The sequence below is a fragment of the Empidonax traillii genome, unplaced genomic scaffold, assembly GCF_003031625.1.
Source record: "Empidonax traillii isolate 1590-97213 ecotype Southwest subspecies unplaced genomic scaffold, ASM303162v1 scaffold103:size1334136, whole genome shotgun sequence".
Classification (NCBI taxonomy): Eukaryota; Metazoa; Chordata; class Aves; order Passeriformes; family Tyrannidae; genus Empidonax; species Empidonax traillii.
The window spans coordinates 844380-860113 of record NW_020955296.1 but is presented as its reverse complement, the minus strand read 5'-3'; the positions used below and the strand labels follow the sequence as shown (position 1 = coordinate 860113).

The 15734-nt window shown below is 37.8% G+C and overlaps 1 protein-coding gene across 3 annotated transcripts in view; it reads left to right on the top strand.

Moving 5' to 3' along the window:
- Positions 1-75: 75 nt before the first annotated feature.
- PDHX (pyruvate dehydrogenase complex component X) overlaps positions 76-15734 on the top strand; it is a 37190-nt gene continuing 21531 nt past the window's right edge. The window contains exons 1-3 of one of the 3 annotated variants that reach the window (XM_027882189.1): positions 76-226; positions 6367-6450; positions 11094-11194. In XM_027882189.1, the coding sequence (XP_027737990.1) occupies positions 91-226; positions 6367-6450; positions 11094-11194 (321 nt within the window). In that variant the 5' untranslated portion in view covers positions 76-90. Of the gene's footprint in view, positions 227-505; positions 528-1127; positions 1186-6366; positions 6451-11093; positions 11195-15734 lie in introns of those variants that run through there. The other 2 variants (XM_027882191.1, XM_027882190.1) reach the window with 2 other exon arrangements.

Below are 15734 nucleotides of genomic sequence, written 5' to 3'. Positions count from 1 at the left end.
GTCAAACGGTTGTTCTGGGGGGCTGGGGGCGGGTCGGGTTCCTTCTGGTCAGGCAGTGAGAGGGGCAGCCCCGGCGCAGGGAGCGGGAAGATGGCGGCGTCCCTGCGGCTGGGCGGGGAGCGGGCGCTGAGGCTGCTGCGGGCCGGGCGGGCGGCGCTGGGCGCGGGGCTCCCCGTCCCCGCACGGGCGGGATGGAGGCACCTGCACGGCTCCCGGGAGCTGCTGGGTGAGTGACAGGCTGCCGCGATGGCTGCCCTGCTCCAGGTGTGCGGGCGGGGAGCTGCGGCGGGGAGGGAGGGTGGATGGTTGCGGTGGGTTGACCTTGGCTGGGTGTTCGGCACCCACCGCAGCCGCGCTGCCACTGCCCCGCACCTGCAGGGGAGAAGAGGTACAGGAGGAGGTTCATGTATTGAGGTAAGGGCAAGGGGAGGTCACTCAGCCACTGCTGTCGTGTACAGAACAGACTCGATTTGGGGGGATAGTAATTGAATTTACTGCCAGTGGAAATCAGAGCAGGATAATGGAAAGTAAAGCAAATCTTAAAAACACTTTTCTCCCACCACTCCCTCCCACCCCCAGCGGTGCAGGGAGACGGGAATGGGGGTTACGGTCAGTCCATCCCAGGTTGTTCCTGGCGCTGCTCAGGGAGAGGAGTCCGAGTCCTTCCTCTGCTCCAGCCCGGGGTCCCTCCCACGGGACACAACTCGTCCTGAACTGGGCAACAAGTGAAGGCTGTGCGAGGGCAGGGAGCGGTCAATGACCGGCATTGCCTGGTGCGTTTTGGGGTGAGAGGCCGCGGGTGGTGCGCAGGAACTGAGCAGCAGCGATGGCGAGGCGGATGAAATGGGTTTGTTTGGCGGAGTGCTCTTTGACTTGGTCTCTGGTGTCGCTGGAAGCGCTGAAAGGAGAAAATGCAGAGAGAGGTGAAAATTAGTAAAGGTAAAAACACCGGAAGGAATTGGAATCTAGAGAGGAAATTTGGGTGATGGGAGATTAGGCCTTCAAAAATGAAAATATTCTCTTGTGGATAAGGAGGAAAGTTTTTACCATGGAAAATAGGGGAGTGTTTTGCAGGTGTAAGTATAGCTAAGCACTGGAAAAAAAAAAACTTTTTAATTGGTTTAATTGGTTATTTTGGATCCATGTTTGGAGATTCCACCACACTTTTGTCCTCTTACTCTCCAGGTAATGTTTCAACTAACATATGGAATGTGTATTTTATGTAATTATTTTTCCCCTCCTTTTTTTTTTTTTTTGATGGAGAAGTGGAGTTTGTATTTATTAACTGCATGTCTAGCATACATTCCCACATAGGAATCAAGGTGTGAGGTTATGACAATAACTTTTCAAGAGGCATTTTTCAGGGATTTTGTTACAGAATTATCAAGCAGATCATCTATTTACCTTCCGTATTTTCTTCTGTCACTGGGAGATACATGAAGAGTTTTGGATGCAGAAATGAAATGTGATCTTTCCCTACTTGATCTGTAAGTTAGAAGTTGTAAAACATTTAAACAATAACCAGGTGCGTTGTTATGAGGTCCTGGAGTGATGCTGAGCATGAAATATGTGAGCACTTATAAAGAAATGTAATAAAACACAGTAGTAGTTCAGAGACTTTTTAGTAACTGTGGTTTAGATCTCAGTATTCCCTTCTTTGCAGCACTGGTTGCCTTTGCTGCTTTTCAGTATGAAAATCTTTTCCTTTTGCAAAACCTGCTGTGTGTGATATAGGGAAGTCTGCCCCTTTCTTGAAATGAGTGTTATTTCTTTTTGAATTTTATTAGAAAAAATTTACTTCTTTCTTCATGTAATATGTTTGTCTTTTTGCTCAATGCAGGATTACCTACCTCTAAATTAGTCTTGTTATTTAACTCTTTAGAGACCTCTTGTCTACAGTCCTCCCAGGCAATCTTTGTGGTGACAGTGTTTAATATGTAGTTGGAGTTAAATTTCTAAATTTGAATATGGACATTTTTCTTCCTTACAGTAAGCTTTTATGTGTTAAGGCAGATATATCACTCCTTTAACTCATTCAGTCTTTCCTCTCTTAACCCTTGTAGTATTCCTTACAGCTTTTCAAGGTGGTGCATATCTTGGTGACATTGTCTTTCTTAAATGTTTATTGTGGCCTCTAAAATGAAAACAAAGAGAAAACTCATGTTTTCTCTGGTAAATTACAGCTCTTTTGGACGTAAAACTCACTCTTGGTTCCTAGTTTGAGAATTTAAAGTCCGTTTTACTTTATCATTAGTCTTATTTTTTCTCTTTTCTGTTTCAGAAAATACCACCATTTGAAGTATTGGTTCATGTGGATCTAGTTTGGTTGTGTTACTTTAGTTTTTTGTTTCTCTCTGTGTTTCTGTCCTTGTCTGTAGTGGTGGTAAAGTGGTCTTGCATAATTAAAACAATTAATTCAGAATGGAATTCCTAATTTGTTTGTCATAGGGACGAAAGAAAAATAGAAAATAGAAAAAAAATAGAAAATAGAAAAAACAAAATGACCTCTTTATGTTAGAGGCCTGTCTATGTATCTTAATCTTAGAATTGGTGTCAAGTTTGAGTAAATGCTTCGGTTCTTTACTGACTACAGAGTATGTATTAGGAAGTTATGAAATATCTCTCTGTGGGACACATTAAAGCATTTCTCTTCAGTTCACTGCAGGGTTTTTTTGGTATGAAAATGCAGTAGCTGGTTCCATTTCAAAAGGGAACAAAAGGAGGTAATAAACCTGTGTTATGCTGAATAAGTTTAAATACAAATTCCCTGTCATTGGGATTCTTAGATTGTAGTTTATAGGAAATTGAGGTCTACTGGGAAGACTGTTAACTACTGTACTGGCTATTAAAGGTGTAGTCAGAGACCTTCTAGGTCAGTTCGAGTTCTGCTTCTCAATTACAGTTCACAGTCCTGCTGTAGGGCACAATATTAGAGAAAGGGGCAGTTTCTCATTTTCAAACTTGACATGGGCCTTAACTTCTTTTTAATTTTTCCTTCTGCTTTGTATCCAGTTTTATTTATTTATTTATTTGTTTATTTTATTTGGCATTTAATGGGTACTTGCTGCTGGATCTTTTCTCCTGACTTGATTGAAGGACCAGAATGGATTGCATGTCTTGTGGTAGTTGCTCATAACATTGAAGGGAATCTGTTACAGTTGCACAAATTTATTGCTCAGTTTTGTATTTATGCCAAAGTATGAAGCATCTTCTGGGAAATGGATCAAGTGGCTCTTCATGGAAGTGAAGTATGTGAGCCACCACATTTAAAAATTAATCTTTTCCTCATTAAAAATGTGGATTATTTTCAATTTTTTTCAGGGAAGTCTATCCACGAGTTCTCAATAGTCCTAGATATTTGTGGGATATGACTTCAAAATAATATTTTGATTGTCGAAGTTAGACTTGTCAAGGTAGACCAGTGAAACTGAGAATACTTCTTTGCATCCTGTAATGTATTCTTTTTCTGCTTGCTGCTATCTGTAAACACTATTTATGAGTAAATATGTATAGTGTGAAGACAATTGTTAATTTTAATTTGTCATTTTTTAAATAGTACAAAAGTATATTTGGAAAATGAACATAGATAGGCATTCACATGCTTAATGTTAGTCCATTTTTTTTTGTGTATTAGTCCAAGATGAGAGGTTGCAAGAATAAACTTTTTAAAGAAAATCCTTGAAGGTAATTCAGGTGGGACTTGCCAGAATTACAAGGAATGTTGTCTGGATACATTTCTAAACATTACAGTCATCAGTAATATTAAACTGAAAAACATTTAAGTACTGTGGTAAATCTGAGACAAAAAATATGTGTATTTGCTCATGCAGTCTTCTGGGAACGTGAACCATGCAACTGGGCTCAACAAAATTCAAGTTTGGGGGAGCATGATGCTGATTGGAGCATTGATTGCTGTCTGGGGGACCTCTAGGGAGTAAATTACTCCCTTTCTTCTCTTGGTGCATTTTAAAACACTGAGATCATTGATGGCTGCCTAGGTCATTAGAGGTTCACTACAGTGTTTCCATTTCACATTTTTTAAAAAATGACAAAAGGGTTTGGGTTGGAAGGTGCCTTTAAAAGTCATCTAGTCCAACCCCCTGCAGTGAGCAGGGATATCTTCAACTAGATCAGGTTGCTCAGAGCCCCATCTAACCTGGTCCTGAATATTTCCAGTGATGGGGCATCTACCAACTCTCTGAGCAACCTATTCTTGAGTTTCACCAAAAATCATCCTTAAATCTGGTCTAAATCTTCCCTCTTTCAGTTTAAAACCATTACTCCTTGTCTTGTTGCTGTAGGCCCTATTAGAAGATTTGTTCCCATCTTTCTTAGAAGTTCTCCTAAAGTATTAAGAGACTGCAATAAGGTCTTCCTGGAACCTTCTCTTCTCCAGACTGCACAAATCCAACTCTCTTGATGTTTCTTCATAGAAGAGATGTTCCATCCGTCATCATTTTTGTGGCCTTCCTCAGGACCCCCTCCAACACATCCATGTCTTTCCTGCTCTGAAGATTCCAGAGCTGAATGCAGTACACCAGGTGGGATCTCACCAGAGCAGAGCAGAGGGGCAGAATCACCTCCCTCGACCTGCTGGGCATGCTGCTTTAGATGCAGCCCAGGACATGGTTTGCCTTCTGGGCTGTGAGCCAAAAGACTGCCACATGACCAGTTTTTCATCTACTAGGACCCCAAGAGGTACTTTTCACTGCTGTCCATTGGAGCATTGAGACATTGCCCACTACCCTCTGGATGCGACCATCCAACCAAATCCTCATCCATGGAACAGTCCAGCCATCATATCCTTATTTCACCAGTTTAGAGAGAACAATATTGGGAGGGACTATGTCAAAGGTCTTGCAGAAGTCCAGAGAGACGAGACCCATAGCCTTTACCTTGTCCATTGATGTAGTCCCTCCATCACAGAAGGCCATTATGTTGATCAGGCAGGACTTGTCCTTGGTGAAGCCGTGCTGGCTGTCCCAAATCACCTCCCTGTCCTCCATGTACCTTAGCACATTTTCTGGAAGAAAAAAGGCAAGGAAGAACTAGAAGAATTTTGAACTGTAAAGCAGATAATGAATAAAAAAAAAATAAAAAGGATTAATTTCTAAGTTTTTTTAGCTGTTTCTGCTTGCTCTAAGCAAAATAACATCTGGGAGAATTGTGGTGGTGTTTGCTATCGAATGATAATAACCCTTGTTGATCGGTATTAGAGAAAAGGGAATATGAAGCAGAATTGAACCTTTCTGTTGTACACAACGTACTTTCTATGTGTCTCTTTCTGTTCTCTAACTAAATACAGGTTCAGAAATAGCAGTTTTTAAAAGAGCCTCAAAAATCAGCCAGGTACTGGAAAACTGATTTTACAAAATTGTATCTAAAAAGATATTTTCTTTTGGCTCCATAGCTATTCTTGAAAGTTCAGAAAGGTAGTATCCCTCCTGTTAGTGTTAGAATACTGCTTTGGTGTAGCGGATCAAGTGACAAGAGATGTAATTTGCAATGAAGCCAAGGAATGTGCTGTTTCCTGAGCTGTGCCCTCGGAAGAATCCCACTACCATGGCAGGCAGGTTGCTGTTACACGGTGCTGTTTCTGTGCGTGGGTTTACTGAGCCAACTCAGTCGATTGGCAAAGTGCAGTGACCTGCCAGCTGGCTGTGTCTGGTGCAGAGCGTGGCAGGGCCAGAGAGGTTATTCTGTTGTGTTGCTTAAATACATTGCACTCTTCAGATCTTTTTATTTGGCTTGTAAAAGGAAAAAAAAGGTCCAAGAATTTACCTGTTCTCTCTGTAGACACCCACCCATGAGAAGAAACACTAATGAGAAATTTTTCAAGCTTTTTAACAGATGCGTGAGATATAATCACTGAAACTTGAAATAGGCAATTTCTGCTAAGTAGATATAGTTTGCTAGTAAAAAGTATAAATAAACATTGGAAAATATCAATGAAGGAGGCAGATCATCAGTGCCTGGAGTACTATGATAGCAAAGGATTTATTAGTTTAAAAGATATGCTTTAATCTGGAAAAAATTCCACAGCCTGGGTGAAGGAGGAGGAGGAGGATAGGAGAAAGAAAGATGTAGTGCTTATGGTGGATTTCGATAAGATCAGCAAAACTTCAGGTCTAGGAATTCAGAGTTCTTGAATTTCCATTTCTTTTTGTAGTGTGCCTTGTTTTCCTTTATGCTGTTTGGAGGAAATGCTTGTATGTAAGCTTAAAAAAAAAAGAACATAATAGTGGATCTTTTGTTCTGTCTTTAAGATTCATGCAATTTTAGTTTCATTTGTGTTAAGCAGTTAATTAAGAAAATAATTATACTGAAAATGTATTTAGTCTGGATAACCATGTGCTTGTTTTGCAGGTACGCCTGGTATTAAAGTCCTTATGCCTGCACTTTCTCCTACAATGGAAGAAGGAAACATTGTGAAATGGTTAAAAAAGGAAGGTAGGACAGCATTTTCTGTGGCTACATATTTCATAATTTTTCTGCTATGTAAATCTATTCTGTAAGAATAAGATTATTCTTTCTGTTTATGGATTAGTATTTTCAAGCAAAATACTTGCTATATGGATGCTGTCATCTTGAACAATACCTGCTTTGAAATTGTTGGTTTCTGAAATGTTTTTCTTTTAGTTGCCTTCCAAAAGGTTGTATTGATCATATTTTTTAAAAGTTTCCATTAGGCTGTTCCACGCTGTGGGTGGGTGTGTTGTTTTTTAATTCCCAGTTTCGTCATGCTGATCCGTTACTTTGAAAGTCTGAGAGCCACTGACTTTGAGGAGGGTCTGTTTCATTGTTCTGCTGTGACATGAAATACCATGAAAGATATGATATTTTTATAGTTGCTTATCAGGGCTTCCTGTTTAAAATCTTAATTATTGTCTACAGTTAAAGCTGATAGAAAAATCTAAATTACTTTCATAACCCTGTTTCCAAATGTGGAATTTTTTCCCTAAAAGAACTCAAACAAAAAGCCAATCTGCTCCTGCAAAGAAAAGCCCTAACAACCTTGGTTATCTCAGGTTCTTTGTGCTCTGACAACTGTGTCCTTTTGTTAAAATATGTTGGAGCAACTGGATAAGAAGTGTCAGTTTTGTCTTCACATGAGTTGAATGTAAATGAAAAATGGTCTGTAGAATAATCAGCAGTTTCTGTTTATCAGTTCCTGTTCTGTCAAGAGAACTTTTTCCTGTCTCCTCCTATCCTTTTCCCTCTTCAATTTAATACTAAAACTGAGTTTTGACAGTAACTTTGGATTCCATGTGGCAATTGTCCATTTTTACAGGATGCATTGCAGAGTTTTAGGTGACTGTAGGGATATATTTTGTTCATAAACATTTTTAGATTTGCTTAAGAGATGAGTACATCTGGAGAAGAGAAAATCTCTTAAAGGCTATTATCTTTGACAGATACAATTTGAATAGCTAATGTGTTTTGACTATTCTGCCCAGATAAGCCATTTCCTTTGGCTTATTCTTTTAAGGATTGATACAGCTTCCATCACTGTGTTACAGGAACACTTTTGCTTTTACACACTTTGAACACATTTTGAGAGGTGGCTGGAGGGCACCTTTTGCCTTCCAACTCACGAAACTTCTAGTAAGAATTTCTGCAGAATTTGCTAGTAACTATATGGCAGTTTACGTCTATTAAAAGAAATTGCACCAATGTTCTTGACACTTTAAGCTTCAGGTAGTCGAGTCCAAGATTATGAAAGGAATGATCCAAGGTTCTTTTTCTATTCATTACTTTTCAATAAGACATTAAAAATCAACAATAGCCTGTTTTGACAATAATTATAGGATTCAAAATTGCAAAAGAGAGCATGGTAGTAGATTCCTGTTTGCTCTACAACATGAATGAATAAGCTTTCCTCTTAAAAAGGTGTTATGATGCAAAAGGCATACGATGGCTTTTTTCAATCTTTCCTTTACACTTTCACCCTAACACAAAAGGGAAAAAAGCTCCACACCTATTTTAGGTCATTAAAATCAAATCTTAATTGATGGTTGGACTTCGAGAGAAAACTATTTTAGGATTTTTATTGCTGGACTTTATATTTAGAAAAAAAAACAAAACTAAAGAGAGTATGTCATCTTATTTGGCCACATCTGTGACCAAATAAGTTCCTATCAATATCCTTTTTTCTCTAATAGTCTGGAAAATAAACATAATGACAACATTAAAAAAACCCTCAAGATAAATTTTGAAGAAAATAGCAAAGTGATTTAATGCTTGTACTCCTCCTTTCTGTAAGGGATGCTCTTAACTACTTAATCCACCAGAGAATTTGCCATCCAAAAGTAGTGGCATTGCTGAATATAAATGTTTGATAATCTAATATCCAAGAAAATAAATATTTTTTTTAACAATTGAAAGAAGAAAGCTGCTTCCATATGAAATGTTTTTCCCACTGTATAACCAGAAGGGGTCAGTATAATACTATTCTGATAATTTTTCCTGTTCTTATTGTAAATATCAAATGTTTTCATTTTACAGTTTCACAGGATGGACAGATGATTTCAGTACTGCAGAAGAAAAAGCACTGAGTTTAATTGACAGCTTTACTTTTCCTCCTCATTGTTAATGCAGTTTCATATTGATTCCTGTGGGTAATAAAGTCATTCTCACAGAGATGAAAACTATGCTTTTAAAAGATTGTATTTATTATGTATGCATTTAATGTTGATGAAAGATGATAGACTGACAGCCCAGGAGACCAAAATCCTCTTGTTATTGTGGGCAGGAAACAGAACATACAACAGTGCTAGCAGCTTCCATATGCAGTGTAACTCTTGCCACCTTTTGAGACGTCAACTCCAGGGACTTCAGTCTGTATGTTTAGTCGACTCTGATTCGATTTGGAACGAGTACATTAAGGAATGCAGTTTGTATCCTGTGATTTGGATACTTGTCTGTCAGTAGCTGAATGGAGCATGTAGGCTATTGAATGCCAATTGGATGTGATCTCCTAGAGGGACACTCTGCTTCAGTAGAGATCCTGACCATTCAGCCTAGCTGTAAGAACTTACATTAAAATTTAAAAAAAAAAAAAAAAAAATCAGGCAACTCCCCTGCCCAAGATTTTTCAGGCAACTTCTGTTGCAAATACTGCTCTCTCAGTTTCAAGTGTAAGAGCAAAGATATGCTTTGTAAAAGTATTTTTCCCAGTCCTAAATATTGAGAAAGCGGATTTGTAATTGACATTAAAGTGGGCATTGATTAGGAGCTATTGCAAATTTTGCAGTCTCTACTGAAAATAACTATGGTCCTTTCTACTGCACTTGGGTACTGAAACACATAAGACTTGAATGTGCTGCTATGATTTATTCTTAAAATGGGATGTAATGAATTGCCTTCCAAATTTATGACCCCTTTATGGCTGCAGCAGTGAAAGGAAAACAAAAAAAGTACTGAAAAAGTAGATTACTCGGTTCTCTGAAGGCTTTTCCTCTTGCCCTCCCTGTGCAAGGGAATCCTTAGTTTTCTATGAACTGCCTCAGGTACCCAAGGTAAGAGATGTCATGTGTGACAAACACATGGATGAAAGTATTTCCTTTGGCTCTCTACACTGCTGGAGGTATTGCAGCAGGTCTCTTAGCACAGAGATTTCTTTTTAATGCTGCAGAACACTTACAGTCTGATTGCAGATTAAGATAGTTAAGCTCCTTTCTGCTTGCCAGTCTCAGCTCTGTAGATTAGAGAATTTGCCCAACAATTTGATTTCTTAACAGCTAAGAAGTACTTACCTAATGAGCTGATATATGGGCTACTTGAATTAAAGATCCAGTGAAATTAAAACACTAGTGTAGAGCCTGGAGTTCTGACTTCCACTTATAAATTGTTTATGCTCTAGTTATTGCAAAATGCAATGTGGCTGTTAGATTATTACATTAAAGAGATCAGGTGCTACCTTGTATATTTCTCTGACAATTTCTGTGATACAAACATTTATGACTTAAAAATTCTGCAAGTGTGAAGTTCAAGACTGAATGTTGGATGTTTGCATTGTTTCTTCTGCAGAGATCACCAGGATCATACAACCTTTAAGTTTTCCCTTCTGATTCATGTAGTCCCGAAACAGAAAATTTTTTTTTTTTGAAAGTATTTGTCTCTTACCTAAATACAGGTGGTAACCTGCACTAGTTTCATTTTGATACTTACGTACAACAGAGCGATGTCAGGGATTAAACTAAATGCTCAGATTGGTAACACGGTTGCAGCGTTTCTGGTAATGAGGAAATATTAAGATTTTACTTCCTATAAAGTTGTAGGCATAATTTAGGCTCCTATGTATTATTATCCCTATAAGGAAAAAGTTGTATTTTGTTTGAGGTCAAAATATTCAACTGCCTCAAAAATTTTAATGTAATTTCAGTTTTAATGTTGGCCATCTAGTCAGTATTGATTTGTTGAAATAATCCAGATTCGTAATACCATTATCATCTGCTAGCAGATACAGATATTCTTCAAAAGCAGAAGAAGAGTATGCTTCAGAATTAATCACGGATTTGTGTAATATAGCAAAGGCAATTTCTAGCACTTGTGCATATTTTTATTTCGTAAAGTATGTGTGTTTCTAAAAGACCTTTTTTAACTATGTAGGAGATTAAACAAGCTTTCAGATCTGTTTTCCGAAAGATAATAAAATTCCTGGGGTTTTTATTTAAATGTCTTTAGTAGTGTAGATACCAATTAAAGAACTGTGATACTTAAAGGTGATGTTGCCTGTGACCATTGACTGAAATAGTTTTAAATAGCTTGCTCTGGCTGGTGGCTGACAATGAATGTGGAAGGGTCAGTGTTACTGAGTATGTGGTTCTGGAAATAAATTTCATTGCCTGTTTCTCTTGGAAAACCTACTGTAAACATCAGTATTTGGAACATGTCACAGCAGTTTTTGTTTCTTGAATCTTGGTTTTATTTGGAAAGGAAAGATGCGATATTATAAAAACAATAGGGGAGCAACTGGCTATAAAATATATTAAAGAATATAAAATGACTATATTATATGGCTAGATCTCATATTTCTGTAATCTGAAAAGAAGTTTAGGATAAGTATTCTTAAGTTCTGTTATATTTTGCAGGTGAAACAGTGAATGTTGGAGATGCATTGTGTGAAATTGAAACGGACAAAGCAGTGGTTACCATGGAATCGAGTGATGAGGGCATATTGGCTAAAATACTGGTAGGGATTCTGCATATCTGAGTAGGATGATATAACTTCTCTTTAGACTCTTGTTTAGTATATTGCCTCAAAAATTAGTTTAGATAGCTAAATTTCTGCTCAACTTTGAAAATAATGCACTTGCTTGCATTCCAAGGGAGAACTAATTGCTTTATTTGTTTCACATATGTACCAGACAACTGGTACACATGATTGTGTATTATCTATGTGATGGATTTTCAGTTACCCTGACTGAATTATGTTGTTTTCTTTGTTTTACACCTATGTTCATGCAATATTGTAGTTCATGACATCTCTCACTCTAAGTTATAGAAAACAAATCACAAGGAGTTAGTTGGAATGTGGAATTTTGGATGATACTCTATCTGGGATGTGTAGTCTCTGTGCTAGATTATCTTGTGCTAGTCATTCAGGGTGGAACAGTATACAAGATGGGCTGACCCAGAGGACAATTCTTGGAGTTAATATTCTTGTATTAAAATTAGATTGACTAAGCTTAATATAAAGAATGAGAACTGGGATGACTGTGAAGTTCTCTGAAAATAATTTGGGAGTGTTGGTGTTTATGTGCATATGTAACAGAGATAATGCTGAGTTTGTTTGGGTTCCTTTTTTATGTTTGGTTTTAAATCCTGTTCTGTAGCAAGATGGAAGCAGTAACAACTGGACAAGAGAGATCAGGATGAAGGACTTAGTTCTAACCCTGGACTGCTTAAGGTCTGCTTGTAGGTCCTATGCTGTGCTTTGCATACAGTCATCTAAAAAGACAATTCTGTCTCTTTTCCCGTATTCTCCTCCTTCTCTTTTCTAACATTTTAAAAAAATGTTTCTTATTTCAAAATGACCTGATGCTAATTCCCATCAGAATTAAGAAGGGTGGGGCTGTAATTCTGTAGCATTTTGTTGTGGCTGATATGTAGAAGTAAATATTACATTTCTTGAAAGCTCATATTTGATGCTTGATATTTTCAAGTTACTTATCTCTAGAGAGGGAAGTTAAAGTGTATTATGAATTGTGTATAAAGACAGAGTAAGTGTTTACCCTCCCTTTCAATATTCACCACTTTTCTAAAATTTTCTCCAAACAATATTCAAATCTGTGGGGTTTTCTCATATGTCCTGTGAAGGCTTAAACTGTCAACTAGCCTGTAGCACTTCCAACAACAACAAGGATATCTTTTTCCCTTCTAGAAATTGTGCAGGTAATCATGGATGATATTAAGTAATAAATAATAATAAATTTACTTTTTCTTCCAAAACATGTTTTGCAAATATTCCCGGTGCTTATAGGCTAGTCTATACCTCCCTTGAAAGAAAAGAACATAAGTAAAGTAAATTATAGTCTGTGTTCCTTACCCTCCAAGGCTTCATCCTTGTAGTTTACTTGGGAGGACTAACATTTTGTGTCTTTGTTTCTTATGCTTTTCTCTCTCAAATTCTTCACTTTGAAATTTTCTAAACAGTCTCATTTCTATGCTGGTGGTGAATTGCAACTGTTTCTTCTCTCCCTCCACAATAATTAAACAATAAGGTGAATTGGAAGAACTTTAAATAAAATTAAAATGAGATGTGTATTTATAGTAAATATTATGTAATTTGATCAGGGAAGTCTCATCTAGGGAATATCTACACACGAGGTGTGGATTGCATAATTATATATATTAGGCATACTGGTATTGATTGCAGTCCAGCTACTTAGGAAATAGCAGAATGGGCATGAATATGAACTAGTTCCTAGAAAATTCTGCCCTATGCACAGTGAGACACCTGCTTCTGCTGTTACCACAAAAGCTTTTTGGACTGGTACGTTAGGTTGCCTTTCTCTGCTACAGTTGAATTTTCTTACAGGAGCATGTATTTCCATAGTTACCCTTTGCAAAAACAGAAAAGGGAGGGTAGTGTCCTGTGTGACAGCTTTTGAGAAGTGATGTTGTGTTTAGCATCTTCCTTTTTTGTATAAGCAAAGGCAACATCCTTTGTAAAAATCAAAGCATCGAAACTGGTGGGGGGCTGGGTAGGGAGGAGAGGTGGTATAAAATGGAACTCAGCTGCAAGTCGAATCTATCAGGGTTTACAGGAAACTGTCATTAGTGTTTTATTTCTACAGGTTAGCTTGCATGTAAGCACTAGTTTATATTACCGAGTAAGATTTTTGTCTTTTCCTTCTTTTAATTCCATTACTAAATAGTATTTTTTCCCAGATGTTCAAATTTTTTGTAGCACCTTGAAACTCCTGAAGTTTCAGGCTCAACTGTGGAGCAACACATGTAATAAGTTTCAGAGAATCTTTTCTGCTATCTCAGGATGAAGTCTCACATCAGACGTGTTCTTAAATCTGTTTTTAATCTCCATGTAGTTATTTAAATAATTGCTGAGTAATGCTTTCACTATTTTTAATTGTCTTCTTCGACTTTGAATGTTTCCAAAAAAATTATTTTGCACTTAATAGCCTAGACAAAAAAACTTGTGCAACCTATTCTGCATTTGCAGACACTGCTTTCTTAGGTTATGTGAGGAGGAGGTATGGGCATTGTCACTGTCGAAATTAATCCTGTCTCTGTCAAATTAATCCCAGAGAAATATTAAGAAAAAAAAATCAAGTTCCAATATTGATTTTTTTCAAGTTTCTTTAATAGTAATTCATGATGACTACAAGTAACATTAGTATTTCAGAAGCTGTGTTTTTTTTCCATTTCCTGTCTTGTATTCCAAATGCATTCCAAATTCCAAAATTTCTTTGTGTGTGTTGCTGTTGTGGCGTGTTTTTTGATAGATCAAAGCCAGATTTTGCAGCATCTATGTAATACCAGTATCATGGAGTAGTGATGTTCCTCCTTAGCTGAGCTATCCATATCATCCAATCACAATCCTATCCTAAGAGCTGAGTCTGAGAAGGAGGTGCCAGGAAGTGGAAACTATAATATCTTTTAGATTAAAGGGAGACAGTTTTATTGGAGGAACATGAACAGATCATTATGCAAAGCCAATCTTTAATGGATTCGTTTAATCCCAGGGATCTAGAGATGGTGGGCTGAAGTATTAGAGTACAGAATAGAAAGGCCTTTATTTCAGTCTCCTAAAAAGTACAGAAGAAACCTAATGATTTGAAAACTGAAAAATAGGAGACCAATAAGATAAAAAATTTTGATTTTTTTCTTCTTTAGCTCAGGTATGGTCCTTTGTAGTCTTTCTGCATTATCCAAGGGATATTTTTGCACTGTATTGGGTATTCAGTATTTGTTTGTGTAGAGTTTGTAAAATTAACTGTATTAGGTTTGTGGATGGGGAGATGATTTCTTATTGAAAAGACTGTCCTTTCAGGGACCACTTAAAAGTTTCAGATGTGATGCAGTTGATGGGAAATTAAGAATTTTTTGTGCCTCTGTATTAGCTTCTGGCAGAATTTTACTCACTTCCTAAAAGAAATGAGAGAAAAAAAATGTCTCTTTTGATTCCAACTACAATTCTGAACCATCTTGACTGAGTTCTGTATGGAGGGCTGAGTCAAAATAGCACACTCTCTGTCTAAAGTTCTGGGTTTTACCTTTAAAGATAGGAGATGTTTCCATTTTACATATTTAATGCACAAGAAAAATCTCCCTTAATTTTTAAGCATCAAATATGAGCTTTCAAGAAATGTAATATTTACGTCTACATAGCAGCTGGAACAGGTTAAATTAGTTGAATTTCTGTAACCTTTCTTGGTTTTTCTTGACTGTATAAGCTAAATATGTATGATTCAAGAAAGAGCAGGCTAACAGTGAAATAGAAGCTCATGCATATACATTCCTTTTCTGTCTGAGCAGGTCTTGTAATGATCACATCTGATTCAATGTAAAATGTAGTAAAAGATTAAATAACTGAATGAAATATTAGATGATGATTGTTTAAGAACTGTATTTAATTGTTGAGGGATAGATCATATAACTGGGTGTGCAGTTGCAGTGTAAGCTGCAGGTTGTGCCCCGGGTAGGGGGAAATGTCAAGAGTCCCAGGAAAGGGGCTGTGACCTGGTGCCAATCCTTTGCACAACAAGGGCACAGGGACCTGTAGCACTGGCCAGGTACTGGATGCTCTGATACAGCAGGACCCAACTACACAGCGGGAAGATCACTGGCTATCAGGGGCATAGACTGTGAGAATATAAAAGCCCAGGGATTCCTTTGTTTGCAGTCCCTACCCAGAGGCACCAGCTTGAACTGATTTTGTGTTACTGGGCCACAATTAAAATTAATTTAAGAATCCAGGTCTCTGGGACTCTGCTGTGGGAAACTGAGGGTTGAGCTGGTAAAGATACCTTGTCTGACCGTGTGAGGTGTGCAGAGAGTCAAGTGGGGCACCCATTGGGTCACTGGAGCTGCCTGATGTGAAGGTGCTTAAGTCCCAGCAGTGAAAGTCTGGGGTGGAGCAAGTGTGACTGCCAGAGTGGCTCCTGGATAGTCAGACAGGGAAGTTTCCTTAACATTAGTATCCATGACCATTTTCTCATTTGTAACCAAAATGAGAATTAGTATGAACTGAAACTACTTTGTATAAAAAT